Source organism: Merops nubicus, unplaced genomic scaffold, assembly GCF_000691845.1.
Source record: "Merops nubicus isolate BGI_N331 unplaced genomic scaffold, ASM69184v1 scaffold41520, whole genome shotgun sequence".
Classification (NCBI taxonomy): domain Eukaryota; kingdom Metazoa; phylum Chordata; class Aves; order Coraciiformes; family Meropidae; genus Merops; species Merops nubicus.
In genome coordinates this window covers 1-19,192 of record NW_008582979.1, presented here as the reverse complement: position 1 = coordinate 19,192, position 19,192 = coordinate 1, and the positions used below count along the sequence as shown (strand labels likewise).

Genomic DNA, 19,192 nt, shown 5'->3' with positions numbered 1-19,192 from the left:
CTCATTTGATCACACACATTTTTCATGAGATGTGTGACAATTTACAAATGAAGCAGATGTACCTCATGAGCATATGCATTAGGGTAACGCTTCAAGAAACTTCATTCCATTTGGGGGAAAAATAAAGCTACCCTTTTTACAGCCTGACCACAGCTTTATGCATGCTAGCTTCAGCGGAAGTTGTTGAAAGGATTAAAAACTCACTGACAGATCAGAAAATGTAACTGTCAGCAAGCTGAGCTTATCTGCTTCTGTGTTCCCACAGAGAACCTCGTGTTTTGTCAGAGATTTGAAAGGAATGCCAACACTGATAAAATTTGCTGCTTTCCCAAAAATCCATGGAACAGTAAATAATTAAGAGGTAAAGCCAATGAACCAACCAAACTGCATGATTTCATAAGCTGGGCACAAGCAAAATGTCTTTTTTGTATCCAACCGGAAAATTCAGTGCCTACAAGCAAAGAATATCCTTATGGAAAGGATGGTAGACTTTACCCTAGGAAGCAGTGACTCTGCAAAAGGATTTGGGGTTATCACTGGTAGATAAAATCTACCCCTTCTAAAAATCACCTTGGGGATCACTTTTGCACTTGCATGTATTCTTAAGAAGCCTGATGAGATAAGGGATTTGCTGGGAAGTATTATGAAGAACTCTGTTTGCTCTCTTCACTTCAGTACCCCAAAGGGAGAAATACAGGATGAATTATCATTTGAATGCCAGTTTTGGAAAGGATGTTTTCTAAAGGGAATTGGAACATTCAAGTGCATCTTCTGGAGAAACTATATCAAACCAGTAAGCAAGAAGAGCAAACCATTCACAATTTGATACAAATGTCAAACCACTGAGCCTTGGAATTCATTTTGAGGTATTGCCCATGAATGAGCGTTGCCTCCATCATCTCTTCATACACTGCTTTTAACTTTCTTGCCCTGTAGAGCTGAGCGGCTGTAGGTTTATTTGTTTGGAACTTACTGGTGATTCAGATATTGCTGCAACCTTCAAAGAATTCTTGATAGAGCTGAGTTCCCACATGTGTAAGTTTATGATGTGCACGCCACAACATCCCCTTGTGATTTTGTACAGGTTTTTAAGTACAGCTTTCCGGAGAAGAATGTACACCCAGGGATCTAAAATCTGATTCCATGTTGCCATTCGGAGAGCAAAAAGTATTGTTTCACAAGTGTCCTTTGAACGACTCTCATTTATCCCAATTCTGGCCATTGTCACCTGAAAATGGAACATTTTAAAATTATATATTAAAAAAAAAAAAAATACAGCAAGAAAGCATGTAAATGAGTGAAATCATTTCAGCATTATCTCTGATTTTCAAACTTTTGCATCTCAATTGCAAAGTCAATATTTTCAGGCACGTAACATTTCTCATCCTAGAAATCCTCTAACGTTTTACATAGGACATACATGTGTCTCTGCTCAACTATGTCAGCTTAACCTTCATCAGAGGATGGCAACCAGCCAGCAAAGACCCTCCAAAAACGGGGATTGATTTGAGCAAGGAAGAAAAACTTATCCAGGATTTAAGCTAACACTGGAATTATCTTTTTCAAGGATAGGGGCCACTGGTAGATAAGAACATTCTTATGAAAGGTATTTGATTTTCCATATTTACCAAATTAAAGGTCTGCATAAAGAATATAGAACCTTGATTTCATCACGAAGATTCACACATTTTAAGCTGCAACAGAACAGTTTATTGACACCAGACGGTTTAGAAGTTTCTAGGAAAAATTAAGCCATGATGACAAAGGCCACCAATATCCCTCCTCTTGCCAATGGATTCCAATCACCTGTGGAGGTGCTACACACAGACAGACCTCCACCAGCAACACCACTGGAGCTAATAGTTTCACATTGGTGTAGGCATTATTATTCCAGTATAGCTCAAGAGGACTGCTTCTGGCAGGGGATACCCAAAAACTACACCAGCTGAGTAAGTTGTGGCTAGCCTCTCCATTTTGCAGAGCTGCAACCTAGGCTTTGAAACACCATCCCTAGTGAAACATGCTGTTGGGGCTCCTGCACTGCAAGCTTTCCTTTACAGGCTTCTGCCACTGAGGTTGTGTAACCTGAGTTCCTGGGTGAAGAAAGCCTGACTCTGCAAAGCCAGGAATCTGCCAAGGGACAGTAAATTATCTCTCATTATTATTAACGTTAAAGCACATGCAGACTTTTTTGGTAAAAAGATGAAACACTGTAAGGCTTTCAGCTCTAAAGCCTTTAAAGTAATACAACTATTTAACTGAAAAAAAAAGAAAAAAGGACTATTTTACAACTTATGCTATGAGTACACTGATTTATCAGGTGATGACAAGGAGGGTCAGTCTGTCCAAGTGCAGTGTCTTACTTTCAAAAAGATATATTGTCAAAAAAAACCCAAACTAAACTAAAATACAATAATGAATAAAAACTACTGCTCAATATTCCAGCAAACCTATTTTACTCTTTTTTAAATGCTTCTCTGTATTCCTAGGCTCTACCTATAGCTTGCAGGGCACTGCATTTGAGTATGAACTTGAGTGGAACAGAGTGAACACATAAGAGACTACCTGCTTGATTATGCATTTAATGAAGTGTTTCTGTATGGACAACTATGGGAGCAGTGAAGATAGCCCCTAGGAACATTCCTAAGAAAGCTGGTAAGACTGGCAGAGGCACAGCTGGGAACCAGTGCGAGGAGGAGGAGGAATGTCTGAGCACCAAGCCAACACAAACACACACAAACCAGTTCCCTGAATCTGCTTTTCACCCCATTGGGCACATTCCTCTGACATCAGCAGCCCACTCAAACTCGAGACAACAGAAAGAATACTCCTTACTCATGCAAGGAAAACTCAGAGACCAATTTCCTTATCAATACACTGTATGCCTGACTTAATACATGTAGCTTCCTAATCTGCTTCTTGATGTGCTTCAAAATGTCATTTCATACTCTCTCACATTCTGTAAAGTCAATACATACCAAATCAAATAAAATTTCACGCCCAGAAGAGGAAGCGGTAGATGTTGCCATCTAGGAAAAATAGCTCCAGCCAGTATTTATAAAACTCTATTATTTTCTCATGTTACCGAGCAAACCTGTGAGACTCCTTTCCATTTAGTAGCAATCGCCTCTAAGTGAATCCTTTAGTTTGCTCTTCAACTTGCTGGCTCAATATAAAGTACCCCTGTTTTGATTATGTATTTACATAAAGTAAATCAAGACAACAAGGAAATTTGATACATAATTTTATGGATTCTGATACTTGGAGAAGCTTCATCCAGAACATTTAGTTTACCTTTTCTGAATACTAGACATATAAAAAATAGTATACCTGAACTCACAAGGAGCAAGTAAAACTTATGTACATAGTTAAATGCCTAAGTGACAAAGTTGTGAATTCCTTTATTAGAAATAATAAGATAAAATTTATGATAAAAATTACATTATCCACAAATTTTTATTCATAAAATGAGAATTCTGTAGCTATATTACTTATATTATTTGGGAGTGTTATGCAGAAGTTAAAAAATATTTCCTTTCTTGTATCACTAAAACCAACATAAAATGATACCACAACTTCCTGAAGTTCTGAGAAGTTGAGATTTTCATACAGGTCTGAAGTAAGAGAATCTCAGTCCAAACACAAGCATGAGCAATTTTATCCTTGTACCTTGCGGTAGACAAGTGGTAGTGACAGGCATTACCATCGCATTGGCTCTGAGTACAGAGAGAGCTTCTCGCTCCTCCAAAGAGCTCGCACTGCACTGGGAACTCTTCCATAACAAAACACGTAAGAAAACTGCAAACTTCACTTAAAGACAAGGCAATGAGGAGATCAGGTCCTAGCTACTGGAGCCTTTCTAAATTCACCTGGCAATTTCTGAAACAATACCCTAAACTCTAGCTGAAGAGGGCTAGAATGGAGTGAGGTCAATATAAATTATTATTCCTATCACATTTTCATGATCAATTTTTTAATTTAAATCTAAATTCTTAAAATACTATTCCAAAGTCAGTTTGAAATCATAAGTTATAAAAAAGCCTAATACACTACCAGCTGTTTAATAAAGGATTTCATTGAAGCAGAACACACAGGCAGTCTGTATTTGCTCCCTAAGTGCAAGAAAGTCGCGTCAGTGAACTGGCACAAGTCGGTGGCTTGGAAACTGCAACCAGAGCTTGCTGCAGTGCCAAGCTGACTCCTGAGAGCAGGACCTCATCTGCAGGCCCAGAAAGGACTCTTCTTTTCATATTATTTGACTAACCAGTTTTAATAGTTAGTTCAAAGTCAAGAAATCAATTCAAAGATTGACTGCAGATCCTCCAGGTTAGTACAATGAAGGAATTCTGTCCTCTGTAGCCAGCACTACACAAGTAGGGAAGCTGGGAGAGGCAACGCGACTGCATCATATATAGTTGGCTTTGATCTCCACAACTGAACTTAATATTCATGCAGATTCAGCAGTATGACTCAAAAAATTAATCCCCAGCTGGTAAATAATAAGCATAACTCATGACATTTTCTAACATATTTAGAAATATAAAAATACAAGCACCATTTTGCTGAGTTATACAGTGTTTATACAAACACAGCTGTACTATGTCTCTCCGATTTGAAAAAAAATGGAAGTATGAAAAAAAATGGAAGTATGACATGACATAACCACTACAATTCAAACTTTCTTTGGGAAAGTAACTATAAAAGCATAACTAAAAGTGACTTTTAAAACATGCCTGACTGCTTGTAAGATGTAAAGTTACTCTGACACATTACTCCGAGACATTACTCCTTGATGGTTTAAAAAAAGACCTGGAAACTCCCTGTCCCTAAAAATAAATACAGATAAATTGTGTCAAGCAATACATTAAACTTTTCCATCCTTTTTGTCCAATTTTAGGCTTCACTAAAAGCAAAGCTCACTTTGCAAGATCCAGGAAGTCTGATGGAAAAGTTTTTCAAACATGAAATTATTGACTTCTACAATTTTGCATCTAGCTGATAACGTCAGAGAATTGCCATTTCCCTTACTGACAAAGTTTAGTGCAACAAACTGAAAAAAATTACTCCAAAGCTTAACACCACGCTCCAAATATAAACAGTATGACTTTAATTTCCCTTCCAATTGGATCTCAATTATATGAGAACAACTAATAAGCTAAATGGCAGCAGTGCTTAGTCACATTCCTGTTGGTACTCAAGGACAGGCAATCAAAAAAAGAAGCAGAGTTTATAGCTGGTTGGGAAATAAGATAAAACTGTAACACTACTTTGATGCATTTCAGCACATAGGCTAAATCCAGGTTCTAACCTTGACTTCAGGAAACTGGATAAAAACAGTGATGAGTTTTACATGGAAATCAGAACAGACAAATATCAGAAATTCTCTTCCTCTGTAGCTCAGCCTTCAGGCTCCACTTCCCTGAGGGAACCTTGTAGACCCTCCCAAGCCTCTTTCTCTTCCTCTGGATTTAATTACAAGCAGTTCTGAGGATTTCAATTCACGGAAAAATGTCTATATTTTTTTCCAGTATTTGCAGAGTACTTACATTTTCTCACTGATCCCTAAGTGGAATCCAAAGGTGCATATCCCCTAAACCACACAGGACTCAAGGCAGTATTCTACTAATTATGTCCCATTCCAAGGAAACAAAAAATACATAATTATTTTGAATTTCCAGAAGGTTTTGGAACTCCATTATTCATACACATTACTAAGAAGCTACAGTCTGCTATAGGCAAAAGCTGATAGAAGATTATACTTTGTTGTATTCTATAAAGACAAACTCTGAGAAAAAATATTTATAAGGGAGGTAGAAATCAAAATGCATCTACCTTTACATTTTATGCACCATTTTACATCTCCTAAGAAGAGACATTAGAAAAGAAACACTGACAGCAAACTGTCTATATAATTGCTACATAAATATTGCAGTATATAAAATAAGCATTTGTTACAACAAAGCTGGTAATGCTTCATTTTCTTTTTTACACGATTCTGTGTAAGTCAGTTTAAAAGGGCTTCCAAGAAGAATACATAGTGCATCACTTCTGCCATCAAGAAGTTAGTACGCACACTGTACTACTTATGCCACATAATGCTTTTTATGTTAAAGATTTACAACATGTTTTTACCCTAATGTTTTCCTATCCCTTTTTAAAAGAAAAACATAAACCATACCTTCAACTTTTATATACCCGGTGATCATTTGGCCTAGCAAGTAAATTTTAACTAAGCATAGTGATTTTATTTAAAAAAAAAAAGTGCATTTAAAAATGAGTTGGAGAAGACAAAATGTCTTAGCAAGTCTTCCTCCACATTAAAGTCCAGAGGGTACTTTTAAGGGGACACGTATCACTTTACGTGTAAAGTTTTGCAGGATCAGCTCTTAACAAGTAGCAGCACAAGGGAGTCCTCTCTTCTCCCATGTACACTTCTGTGAAAAATAATAATGCCATTAAATATTAACACCGGATTCACTGGCTCACTATTCAGTTGGGGAAAAAAAATCTGTGTTTATCTCCCAAAATCAAGTTCTAGTCCAAAACAGGTAAATCAAGGATGGTAACTATTATGTGCCACGACACGCATCCTTATGCATGTAAATTTACTTATGTCTTGTTAAAGGCAACTACTGCAGGAAAGACATTTCCCCTATCACAGTCACAGTCTCGCTCTCCCTCTCTCAGGAAACACAGAACCCAAATGAGGAACAGACAGAAACTATTTAGATGACCAGAGGTAGCTGAGGTTGCAAAAACATTTTATAGAAGTTTATTTAGCCTCCATATGCTCCATATTTACCCCCCTTAATATGGAGCTCCACAAACCTTTTGGAGCTATTGCAAAGCTGAAGGCACTCAGAGCTCAGAGGTGTTCCCAAATCACTACTGCTGTGATACAAGTCAAAAAAAAAAGTATAGAGAAAACAGGAAAACACAATATTTTCCACGAACCAAATGAAAATAGTTTCAAATATTCCATTCTGAGACACATTTATTCTGTGGCCAGGCAATTTCTCACCAGCCAATAATGCTGCTTCATGAACATGGTACCATTCAGGATGCATGCCTTTTCTCATGCTGGCAAGATCAAACCTTGAAACAGTACATCCAAGCACTCCTCTGAATTGGTACGGCAGATCTCACATCAACTGAATGCCAAAGAAAGGGCTGCAGAGTAGCAGCACATATATGACCCTGCAGACACGCCATTCAATTATGGCTCTGTGGGTGTTTGCCACCCAGCAGCTCAGCCCCGTTTGACCTTGCTGCATGACCCCTCCTCGCTGACACTGTTCAGTTTTTCTGAGCTTTCTGCTCTCTTCACACAGACTCAGGTCTGCAAAGGACTCACAGTCTATTGCACTCCATTACTGTGCCATTAGAGCCAAGTGTGACATTTTCACCAGCTGTGTTTTTACAACTTTATGCAAAACATTTATACATGGCAATACACTTTCTGACCAAACATTTGGAAACATCATTTGAAATGAGATTTTTATGTATGTGAGAATTTGTCAAAATTACTGAAAAAAATGTGCTGTCACAACGGTATTCTCACTATTTATATTTCGCTAACTGCCTTGGGCATTATCATGCTCTATATAAGGCAGAAATGCAATTACGACGTAAGCTTCATAAACAGAAGGATTTCTTTTTGTGTGCATAAACTTGCAAACCTGAACTTAAAGCAATGCTTTCATTTTTCAGTTGACTTTCCCCACAGACCCTACCTATTCGCATCTGGTTTGCAGTAACAGAAATTCAGACTGGGCTTGAATGAAGCATTCCAGGTCATTCCTCCTTGCTTCTCTGAAAGAAACCAAATATTTCCATCTTGGATCAACAGTTGTTTCTTCCTTGCTCCTCTCCTCACCCTCAAAATTAGAAATATTTGATTCAACTAGCTGGCAATGTAATTATCCTTAGAGCTTACTTGATTAACTCTTTTGAAAGGAAAGCAGAATGGATATGGATAGAGAAGATTTTAGCATTGAGAACAGTAGATGACTCACTTCATAATGACAAGACATAGTGTCCGTAACAAAGTCAAATAAACAACCTGTTTCCTGAGCTACTTATTTTAAAGTTACAAGAAAGCCTACTTCCACAGAGCAAGGAATGTATTGCTGCCTAACAACAAGGCCTGTAACAAAAAAACCATTACACATCAAAAGTTACTTTTGCAGATAAATTTTAAATATTCTTTACCCAGCAATGCTGAAATTTTACAGGACAACTACTAGAGCTCCTGGGACCAGAAAATAATACAGTATTTCTAATACTGCATAATAAGGACCACCCTGAGAAACACAAACAAATCAAATAACTATTTAGGGATGTAAGAAATATACATATTCAGGATTCATTTATTCTTCCATTAGGGTCAGTTGAATAAAGCTTCAAACCCTGTAAATGGCCTATTTCTTCTCTTTTATTGTTTTCATTTTTCAGGTTTTCATACTCATCGGGAAAACAATCACATTTTTATTGGTTACATAAATATTCTCCTTGATTTAGCAGCAACAGAACTAATACCCTACAAATACCCAAAGAAAGAGTCACAAATAACACATAATGCTGTGGAGGAAGAGAACTGTTTGAATACAGAGAAAAAGAGACAATATACAGACAACCTGGAAGAAAAAGCTGCTGCAAAGGTCTATAATTATAGAATTAATTCAGCATGTAATCACTGCTATGCACAGGATCAAATCAATAGCTTAGAACAGTCTTTTCAAACATCACCACATACACGTAGCTCATTACTAAAGCTATCCTCCACTGTATTTAGATGTCTGAGGAGAGACAACATATATTCAGCAGTCAGAGGAAAATCTTCCACTTACATCTTTGGAAGCAAAAAAATGTTCATCTACAGGGAATGCAGGATCTGCTCGTTCTGATTTTTGTCTAAGAATCCAAGAATTAGGCTAAATTCTCTAAGGGTTCCTTGGACAGGTCACTCCCCGATTTCAGAGGAACAGTACATACAAGCAGGCTTTCAGGGCAAATACTTCCTTCCTTGGGGAGCTTGTAAGCCAAGTTGCAATTCAGCAACTTCTGAATATTTGAATGTAAAATTTAAGACTTAAAACCACATTAAATAAAAATTATTGCTCTGATTTTAATATAAACAGTGTATTTCCCAGAAAAGGATGCAAATAATGTGCTCACTCATGAACTCAGACATGAACTGCTTCTACACTACTACTGAGACAAGTAACTTCTACCAGAAAGCATTTAAATCACCATGCAAAACTTAAGATCATGAATTAATACCATAATAAATATCTCACAGAACACATTGATGTATATCACACACCAATGCTAACCATGTTAAACCTGGTGAGAATGAAGGACTTTCTGGAGTTTTTCCATGTCAGTGCATTTGTCCCAGAGACTTTTCACCAACAAGTTTACCATTTAAAGTCTTTAGATAGTCAGGAAGGAGGGCTTTCCTAAAATAACCGTCCAAAAATGGTTATCTATGTATGATATTTTCCAAAAACGGTTATGCAGTGTATGATATTTTCAAGCAAGAAAGGCCTGAATAAGTGTAATATCCAGGAAATAGGAAGAATTCTCTTAAATCAAATAAAACTGGAATGTATGTCAAATTTACTTACTTTTTAATATCAAGCACAGAATCCAAGAACTTTACCAACTGAACAAATAAAGGGAAGGTTATGAATGGCAAATGTATTTGGCTGAAGTTTTCAGAATTTGATTTTTTGACATGGCAATTTGAAAACTGAAAAAAGCACACACAGTCTTCTGTGAAAGTCACTGACACCTATGTGGGATAAAATATTGTGTTTCTATTTATAGATCTGCATGGTTTAATTCCATATGTATAATATAAATTTAAAAATCAAGTGGCAAGCAATTTTGAAACAGAAAAAGGACCCTGTTGTTTTGAAAATGCAGTGTTCTCACATGACTGGAAACCTGCCCTACCTACTTTTTTTCTCCAAAACAAACCAATCTCATTGCATTTTGATGGCGCTGAGTTTTCAGAGAGAAAAGCTTTATGTAAGTTTTTCCAAACAGCAAAAGTTAACATAGATAGCAAAAACTAGAATTGTGCTTCCTTAAGGACAATCTGTCAATCTTAGCTCTTCTTCCTTCCCTGGTTCATCATAACATTACTGCAGCACAATATGCTAACCACTGTCCATTTCTTCTCTGGGACTTCTTTCCTGTTGAGAGAGTATCTCAGCTGCTCAGCTCTCTGACTTATATGAGAGGGACATAAACACTTGAATTACAAATATAGCCACAATTAATATAAGCACCCTATAATAAACTACACCCTGGCCTACATTACAAACATTTTTTTTTTAATTATTCATATTTCTCAGAAAGGCTAAGAACCATAAGATTTCTACAAACTGTAAAAGATTAAAACAGGAACAGCCAAATTCTGAAAACCGAAACAATACTTTTGAAATTCAGTACCATTTTAGGTGATACACTATAAAACAATGCTCCTTTCCTGGTGGAAACATGCCAGCTGTACCTCTTAAAAATCCAAACTAAAAGATCTCTACAGCCAATACTAAAAAAAGGCATGAATATCTTATCCAGGGGTTTCTAGTATCATAGATACACATCTGAATAGGTGGATTGAATATTGCCTTCAAATAAACTTTGTTATTTTCTCTCTCCAAACCTGCAATTTCTTTTCATGAAGTATTTTCATGGTGACATACAAAAGCACAATCCATTGTCTGAGTTGTTCCTTGAATCTTATTCCACACAAAACTGAGCTAAAAAGACACTTCTGTCTTGATACTAACCAAAACTTCAATCAAAATGAGTGTTCTCGTCCATGTTAACACATAATATCAGCTTATTTACTTCTCCCAATAGGAAATGGTCTTAAGTTGTTCAGGGGAGGTTTAGATTTCATATTAGAAAGAATTTCTTTACTGAAAGAGTGATGAGACCTTGGAACATGCTGCCCAGGGTTCCCTGGAGGTGTTCAAAAAAACATGTCACTTTGGGACATGGTTTAGTGGTCATGGCAGTGTTGGGTTGATGGTTGGATTTGGTGATCTTAAAGATCTTTTCCAATCTTAATGATAAAAAATATCTTTCAGGCCATAGTATTACCAATGACACCAACATTTCAGTGATTTACCCTTGAGTATCAGAAGTTCATTTGGAGGAACTCAAGCAAGAATTGTAACTGAATTTGCATAGTGTTAACAGATGTATTGGGAAATTTAGCAAGTAATTAAAAGGCCATGACATGAGGGAGAGTCCTTTTTCTAGTGTAGCTAGAAAGACAAGCAAACTCATGAAAATATTTTTTTCTTTTCAGAGGAACTCAGGAACCATTTTATTCAGTCAAATAGCCACTCCCTGATCTGTCTTCTTCTGACACAGCAAGGCTTGGAAGAAATATAGCAACCTACAGTTTACAGTAACCATCATTGTATCAATGCTTTGGATTAGAGACAAAGAGGCATATCTAAGAGGTCTTCTGCTAGCAAAAAGCTTTTTTATTTTCCCTATGACACTGGTTTATTTATTAAAAGGGTTATGGAAGAACTGGGCTCCTGAGATGGGCTTGCACATGACCCAAGAGATGCAATGACCATCCAACGCATGTTCCCATGGAGGCCCTGCAGCTGGTCACCTCTCCTGTGCCCATCAGTGTACAGTTCTTCAATCTGACAATGCATCCCGTCTTTGCACAGTGTCAACAAACAACCATTCCAGCAAAACATGACAAGAATTCAATGACAAAAGCCAGCACAAACATAGTCATTATCCTTGACTATCATATTTAAAATCAGAATCTTGAAAAAGACAAAGTGTGGTTCTCCCCCATGAAAGTAACTTTTACAACAATATTAAAAGCTGCAAGGTTAACTAAATATGTTGAAGAGTATCTCCTTCAGTCTTCAGAAACAGATAACTGGAAACTGAAAATGTAATTTATTATTTTTCAAAAGAAAAGATCTCTCTCCTTGTTGACAACGACTATGCAGGCACCACAAGCTCACAGAGGCTGCAGCTTTGACTAACATTCTGCTAGGTACTGGTTCTCAACCTGTGGTTCACAGACCCCTGGGTGGCTGCAGCATCATCACAGGGGGTCTGCAAAGGCTTAAAGCAGGGGTGGGGAACTTCCAGGCCAGACACCTGTGGTCTGGCCTGCAGAGGAAGACAAGCTTATAGAAATATCCACAGATGGTGCTCTGGAACTGCAGTTCCCCTTCTCTCCAAATTTGAAGACCCTTCACAAGAAAATTGAAATAAATATTTGATGCAGTCTATGGCCACAAAAGATATTTAAAGGGGGTCTGTGGTGAAGAAAAGGTTGAGAATACCTGAAAAAGAATACAACTCTGCCAAGCAGCTACCCATGAGATCCGGGGTGGCTGTACTGCACACTGCGACAAAGGCCTCACTGCCAAACCGTGGACCTGCAGCTTGGGACACTTTGTGTCTGCTTCTCCTCAGCTGCATTTTCTGATTATAAAAATGACCAGTTGTGAGCACACAAGGGACAAACTTCAGTAATGATCTTGATGTAGGGACAAGACAACCAGCAATATGTGAAGACACACAAACAGCACTTAAAAAGGAATAAGCTCATATGCATGATGCCCATGGCACATGTAAGCATAAGGTACTCCAACAAAAGGTTAAACTGTCAGCTTATTAAATACATAAAACAGGAATGGAAGGAGACAGTTTAAGGGTAACGCAGATATGAACTCCTGGCAAAGTGTCACTGTGCACATAATATGCATGACTACACATCCACTAAAATGAGATGCACAGAGGCTTGCCTTGTACAACAAAGTATCTTATACTTAACTAAGTGACCTATAATTTAGATTAAAAACTGCAACCCACTGACCTTCCTCAGCACATAACCAGCTGTTAGCTTGTCTCAGCACCCAAAATACCTGGTGAAGCAACAAGGCTGGGGTAAGGGTATTCCACCAAAAGCCTTCCTGTTAGTGCACCACTGCCCTTCTCATCTCCTCCGGCAGCATATCCACTGAAAGGACCACCCAGACCAGCTCTGGCAGCTTCTAAGTTGGGGTGATTCAGCAAACAGTAGGCTAAATGCAGCCCTAGGTGCACAAAACCCAACCGTCAAGCCCTGTTGCATGAGACAATCTGAGGACAAGAAGAAGTCAGAACAAGTTCAGAGAGGTGCAATTGGCATAACAAATCAGAAAGGCAAGAGATTATATGAGAAGGGACTGCTGAAAATTAATCTAGGCAGTAAAAAAGCAACTGAGTAAGAGTTGATTTAATCATATGAAATAAACAGCTGAGATCATTCAAAAAAAAAAAAACAGGAGTGGCTATTTTCTGCAGTAGAGGCAGTGTAAAACTGGAATGATTGTCATCAGATAAATGCATGGAAAAAGATCTTAAAAAAATAATTTGAATTAAAAGTATTTTTCTCAGGCTAAGATTGTGTTCAACACATGAAAAATATTAATACATTTCTCCACATCATAATTTGTTTCTGTAGATAGATTCACTCCTGTCCATAATTACAGGGACTTCACTTTGCTACTCCAAAACCAACATTTATAATATGTTTATCCCTTGAGCCCCACAGAATTTGACGTACTGAAGTTAGAATTTGCTCATACAAACAGTGCTCCAAAACCAAGCTGTTTCATGACAAGCCAGATGTCAAGTCACAGCCAAAACCCAACTTTATATAACAATGTATTTCATCAGAGATGCTTATCACAAAATTCTCCACCCCAACTATTTGCTTTGGGAATCCAACCCCCAGGGACCAAATTTATCCAACAAAATTCACATATCCCTAGCAAAGTGCTAAGACTCTGGTAAGAATGAAAAAAAAAAAAAATTACTTACTATAAAGAGAAGTTGATGTTACTATCTGGAATTACTCATCACAAAGCAAAATTATGTGCCTCTGCAAATCACTGACTACATAGATTATCGTAAAACTCATGAACTTCACTTGTTGCTTTTTTTGTGAATTCCCTCCTGCTCTCAACTCAAAAGGAGATACCTAATGCCCCGTAAGGGGAGAAGCAGGGAGTATACTCATTCTGGTATTTCATTAAGGATAGATTCCCACAGAGTGGCACAAAACTCAAAAAAGCTGCTCATTTTTGAGGAACAGATGAGACGGAGCTTCACGAAAGAAATCAGAAGGAAGTCCCTGTTCAACAGCTCCAGGAAGAGCTCCACACAAGCCATGCCATGAGCTCTGCTTCTGAAAAACTCTCCAGATCTCCAGGAGTCTTAAAACAGAGGTGGTGATTGATTATAATATTATATATAATATGAAGTGTTTTATACACATACACTTTTGCACACATATATAAAGACACCAAAACAAATTCACTACTGATGAGCAGGTGCAGAAGTCAAGTTCAGTTCCACACCAGACACCAGAAAGGATGATCCAGGATCTTGTGCCTCTCATGTCATCTAAATATTATTTTAACACAGGACAGTGACTGAATATAACTCCACCTGGGGGAAAAAAAATATATACCTAATTGTGAAGTAAACCTGCAGCTAGATTTTAGTATTGGACAGATTTCACTTTGGTAGCCATGCACACATGACAACTGACATAACACCAGACTAGATTAAAATCCAAAGAAAAGTAAAGCAAGCAAACACCTTATCAGATGGAGAATCACACCAGATAAATCCAGACTCTTATATCTGTAAAACACGTGGCACAGACTGCATCACTTTCCTCACTTTCTCTTCCAAAGGTTTGTATAACACTTTGTGTTATATCAAGGCAATTAATTTTAAATAACATTCTGTTCTGCATACAATTTGGGATAGAAAACATAGGTAAAATTCAGAAATCAAAGATTGACACTGATTTCTAGATTTAGCTTTGGAGAAAAAAAAAAAAACACACAAAAAAATTTGCAAAACAAGCATGTATTTAGCTGCTTCGCCAAATAGTTTCACTTATGAACACCTGCTCAGATTTATTTCAAGAAATACTTACTTTGGTATATGCTGATTACTTTATAGAATGTAAACTGCTCATTTCACAAATTAAAAGCCCTGAGAGGTTTCTGATAAACAAGACAAGTAGATTTGGATCAGAAATTTATTGTAAATCATACACCTTGATAAATTCTGGATAGCTTTACTGCAGCACTTTAGCAAAGCTTTATTCCACTGCATCTGTATGCTCTGCTCCAGCCCAATAAAGCTTGCTAAACTAACACTGCACTTAAAAGTCTGTTTATCCTCAGTGAATAAAATGCTATCAAAACAAAGATTGGGTAATTTGGAGAATTAACTTTGATGTAAACTCTGCAATCCTAACAGCTAAGAAAGCTAATACCTGCCAAGGACCTATCTTATTGCACCTCTCAGACTACTGAACTTGCTGGATAAACTACTAATTGTTCACTAGAAACGTTGTTTCAAGAACTAAACCCTACCTCACACTAACTTTTTTTTGAACTTCTCATTTCATGAATATGTCCACATTGCAGAACTATTTTCCATACTGCCAGGCTAATTTGGGTGATAGTTTGACTCATCTCACTTCAAAAGAGATCCAGAAGCAAAGCATCACAAACCCAGAACGCACAGAAAGCACCAGCAGATTTGCCATCCAATGAACAAGAACTAGCTTGTGTTCACCTGCCTCTGAAACACAGTCCTGAAAAACTACCAGGTATAAAATGAAGCAAGAAGTCACTCACTTGTCTGTTTCACCAGCTGATGAAAACACCAAACTCTAAAAAGGCTCAGAAAGAAACCTTTGCTTCTGGAATAATTCATCATCAGCTACAAACTAGAAAAAGTTAAATACTTTAAAAAAATAGTTCTGCGAGTCCATTAAAGATTGTCACAATTTTTTAAATTATGGCTTTATAATTAATAAAAATTGAACAGCATAACAAAATTACCAACACTGAAAAAATAACCACCGTAGTTGCAATTTAGTGTTCCTTTTTATGTTGAATAAATGAAGTGTCTCTTTTGAAATAAAAAAAGTCTATATCTCTTTTTGATATCCAAGGGCTTTTTAGAAGTCAAATTAATTCCAGCCTCTAAGGCCGGTTATTTTGTCTGAAAATAAAAGTCACCAAAGGACAACACACTGTTTTTTCATAAAAGCTAAAGACATAATATGAGTTGCTTTTCTTGAAAATCATTCTGTGGCTTGCCCCTGAGAAATTTCAGGAGGTGTCTGGAAGTAACTGGAAGGAAGATCACTAAAAATACTTACTATACTGTTGTGACAACATTGTTTATGCTCTATACACTACAGCCACAACAGAACAAGTCTAGAAAAATTATCTCTGTTGAACGAAAGTGAAAGAGCTTTTGTGCATTTCAGTGATGCCGAGATTTACATCCAGACTGTCTCTTTGAAGTTTGTGATACTGAATTAATTAAATGCTACCTGACAGATACACCTAACTGCTGCAGCTAGACTAATGTCAGTACCTAATTTAGAACTAGTTCGGGTAACTCAAGCAGTGAGTAGCTGAGATATAGCTGGAAATGATTCAGGCCTCGGATTTGAATTTCTGTATTTGTAAGCTCAAACCAAAATTGCTCTTCGTTCATATCAGTGGAAAACTACAGGACTTTGTTCCTAGGAAACACATTAAAATTTCATATTACTTGTGACTTAATTACTTTTGACTCTCTCACTCTAGTAAAAAAAATAAATTTTCTTCCATCAGGTTTACTACAGAGGAAAGAGTCATAGTTAGTATCAGCTTTATAATGCCATCACACAACAGAGCCATCTCATAACAGGAGCCATCAAGTTATTTCCCATATCACAACCTTGCTTCCTTTGACCCTTCTCACTGATAGAGCATGCACTAACTTGACCAACACTTACTGCTCTGGAAGAGTCACAGCAGTTATGAGCAAGCAGTCCTAAGTTACAGCTGGGACAGCTGAGAAAGCACATTGACTGCACAGAGCAGCTTTGCTAGTCACTTGTCCAGATTACAAACCCAGCTTGGTTAGGTCTAAACCAAAATTTTATTTTAACCCACTCCAACTGCTTTTTTAACATGACTCTAATGCAAAGCCCTTAACACCCTGCTAATGGAGTGGATCATTTTTATGTTCTTAACTGTTAACCTTCCATAACACTGTTCACAAGCAGCAGTAAGATGTAATAACAATGAACAGACTACCATAAATAAAAATTATATAAACCACAGTACAAACAGACCTTGACACTCCAAGATTTCACTAATTTTTCGACAAGCTCAATATTTGCTCTGATTTATTCTAGCCACTGTCTGCTTAACAGCACGGGAAAGAGAGTTTTCACAGTCCTTATATATTTAGCTTACTCAGTGTATTTTGCTTATGATCAAAAGTGGAGAACAATTACCATTCTTGTTATAGATGTATAGGTACATACATTATGGGCAGTATGCTGTAAAATTATGCCATTGTAGACTGAATGGAGCTATTATCACAGCTAAAGCGCCTCAAAACCTGGAGACAAAAAAAGTATAACTTTTATAGTGATGTGCATTAAAAATTGGCAAACACATTAGGCTCTTACCAGGAATGGACTCCAGCAAATGCAAGAAACACACATTATAGCCAAGAGCTGAATGATCATTTCAAAATGATGAGATCTGCCTTGTCTTTGTTGACTTTTAAATTTGACTCTTAATAGGGTAATTCCTGTGACAGCATTGCACAAGAATGAAATAGCAAGGGCCAGTAACCCAAGGCAAGAAAAAAGTAAGAGGTAAAATCTGTCTTCCCAGTCCTCAACATGTTCTGTTTTATAGAAGCACCAGGTCCTCGATGCTTGAATTTGATAGGCTCTAAACCTAAGAATCGGCAGCAAAGCTATAAGAACAGCAAACAGACATACCATAGTCAACATCATTTTCACATGTTTAGAAGTCATTTTTGTAGAGTGAAATATTGGCTTAGTGACTCCAATGCACCGTTCAACAGCCATCACACTGCCCAGGAGTAGCGGGCACAAACCAAAGAAAACCATGCAGATGCCAAAAACACTGCAAAGAATGTTGGACTGGTTAAATCGAATCCAGTCTTTATCTGATGCATACACAAACACTGCAATGGCTCCATTGATGAGGTGGCCGAAGAGATCTGTGACGACCAAACCACTAGCAAGAAGCAAAAAGGAGGCTTTTGATTTCTGTCTAAATCTCTGATATGCCTTCATGAGAATTGCTATTGCAAGACTGTTGGACAAAATTCCCACCGTCATGAAGATTATTGAAAAGAAAACTGAAATCTTCTTCTCCGTGTGGCAGGTTGTGTTTTTCAAGATTCCAAATCCAGCCAGCCCTGGTGATTTTGAACTGTTCATGGTTAGCAAAAGAGAGGTAGCCCTCAAAACATTTCAGCAGGCTTGCAATCAAAAGGCATCTGCAATATGAAAAACAAATATATAGACACTGTAAAAGGCATACCAGTGTTCAAATGACATTTGAATGACAAGAAGAAACTCTATAATATTATTCTGTGGTACAAATCTAATCTTCCATTTTTCTGAGTGATCACATTTTAAGCGGACATCCACATGCATTATAGAATGCAGATCTAGTGTGCTCTACCTCTGTAGTCTCTGTACATAAAGATACACAAAATAATGTATAAAGAAATATAATGCTTACGCACATATAACCAGAGAAACCACACAAAACATTCTAGTGGTTGTACTACACGTACAAAAAAAGTCTTTTTGCAACATACTCCTAGAATGAAAGCATTTATCAGCCCAATTACTGTCAAAAGTGAAATATGCAGGAATGTTCTGAGATAATAATCACCATCCATTTTTCTTCTAACCGTTAGGCGTTTAGTTTCAAAACAATGCCCTAGCATCGTCCACGTATACTCCTTTCCTAATTCAATGTTTTAAAGCTTTAAACTAACCAACACTGAAGTCTCCAACTGAAGCACAAACTTGCATTTTAGACGCTCCCTCATTCAGAAGCCCATTCTGCAAGTTACTTTACACTTTTATCTCCCATCTCTTTTTTTTTTAAAAACTTCCCATGCAGAAAAAGAGCAGACTTTCACAACGCATGTTAAGAAAGAGGCGCAGCAAGTCTCTCAGCTACTGAACTCGGTCAGAAGCTGGGCGCGCCGGAGCCAGGCTATGTCCTCCGCGCAGGACCCCAGGAGGGGAGCGCGGCCGGCAAACTCTCCGGACGAA

At 37.5% G+C, this 19,192-nt stretch overlaps 1 protein-coding gene across 2 annotated transcripts; it reads right to left on the bottom strand.

Annotated features, from left to right (window-relative positions):
- Positions 1-747: 747 nt before the first annotated feature.
- Positions 748-18,403, bottom strand: PTGFR (prostaglandin F receptor (FP)). Of its 2 annotated transcripts, none has more exons than XM_008939264.1 (2): positions 17,552-18,403; positions 748-1,228 (listed from the first exon to the last, which is right to left on the bottom strand). In XM_008939264.1, the coding sequence occupies exons 1-2, from the start codon at positions 18,338-18,340 to the stop codon at positions 917-919; spliced, it is 1,101 nt and encodes a 366-aa protein (XP_008937512.1). In that variant the 5' UTR covers positions 18,341-18,403; the 3' UTR covers positions 748-916. The 2 variants fall into 2 exon arrangements, with proteins under 2 accessions (XP_008937512.1, XP_008937520.1); XM_008939272.1 differs by having other exon boundaries at positions 763-1,228; positions 17,873-18,403.
- Positions 18,404-19,192: the final 789 nt, after the last annotated feature.

Excerpts from the sequence above, each read along its gene's own strand:
- PTGFR (XM_008939264.1), bottom strand. The coding sequence starts at position 18,340 with ATGAACAGTTCAAAATCACCAGGGCTGGCTGGATTTGGAATCTTGAAA. Across the intron at positions 1,229-17,551 it reads TTTGCTGGAGTCCATTCCTG|GTGACAATGGCCAGAATTGG; the intron begins GTAAGAGCCTAA and ends TTCCATTTTCAG.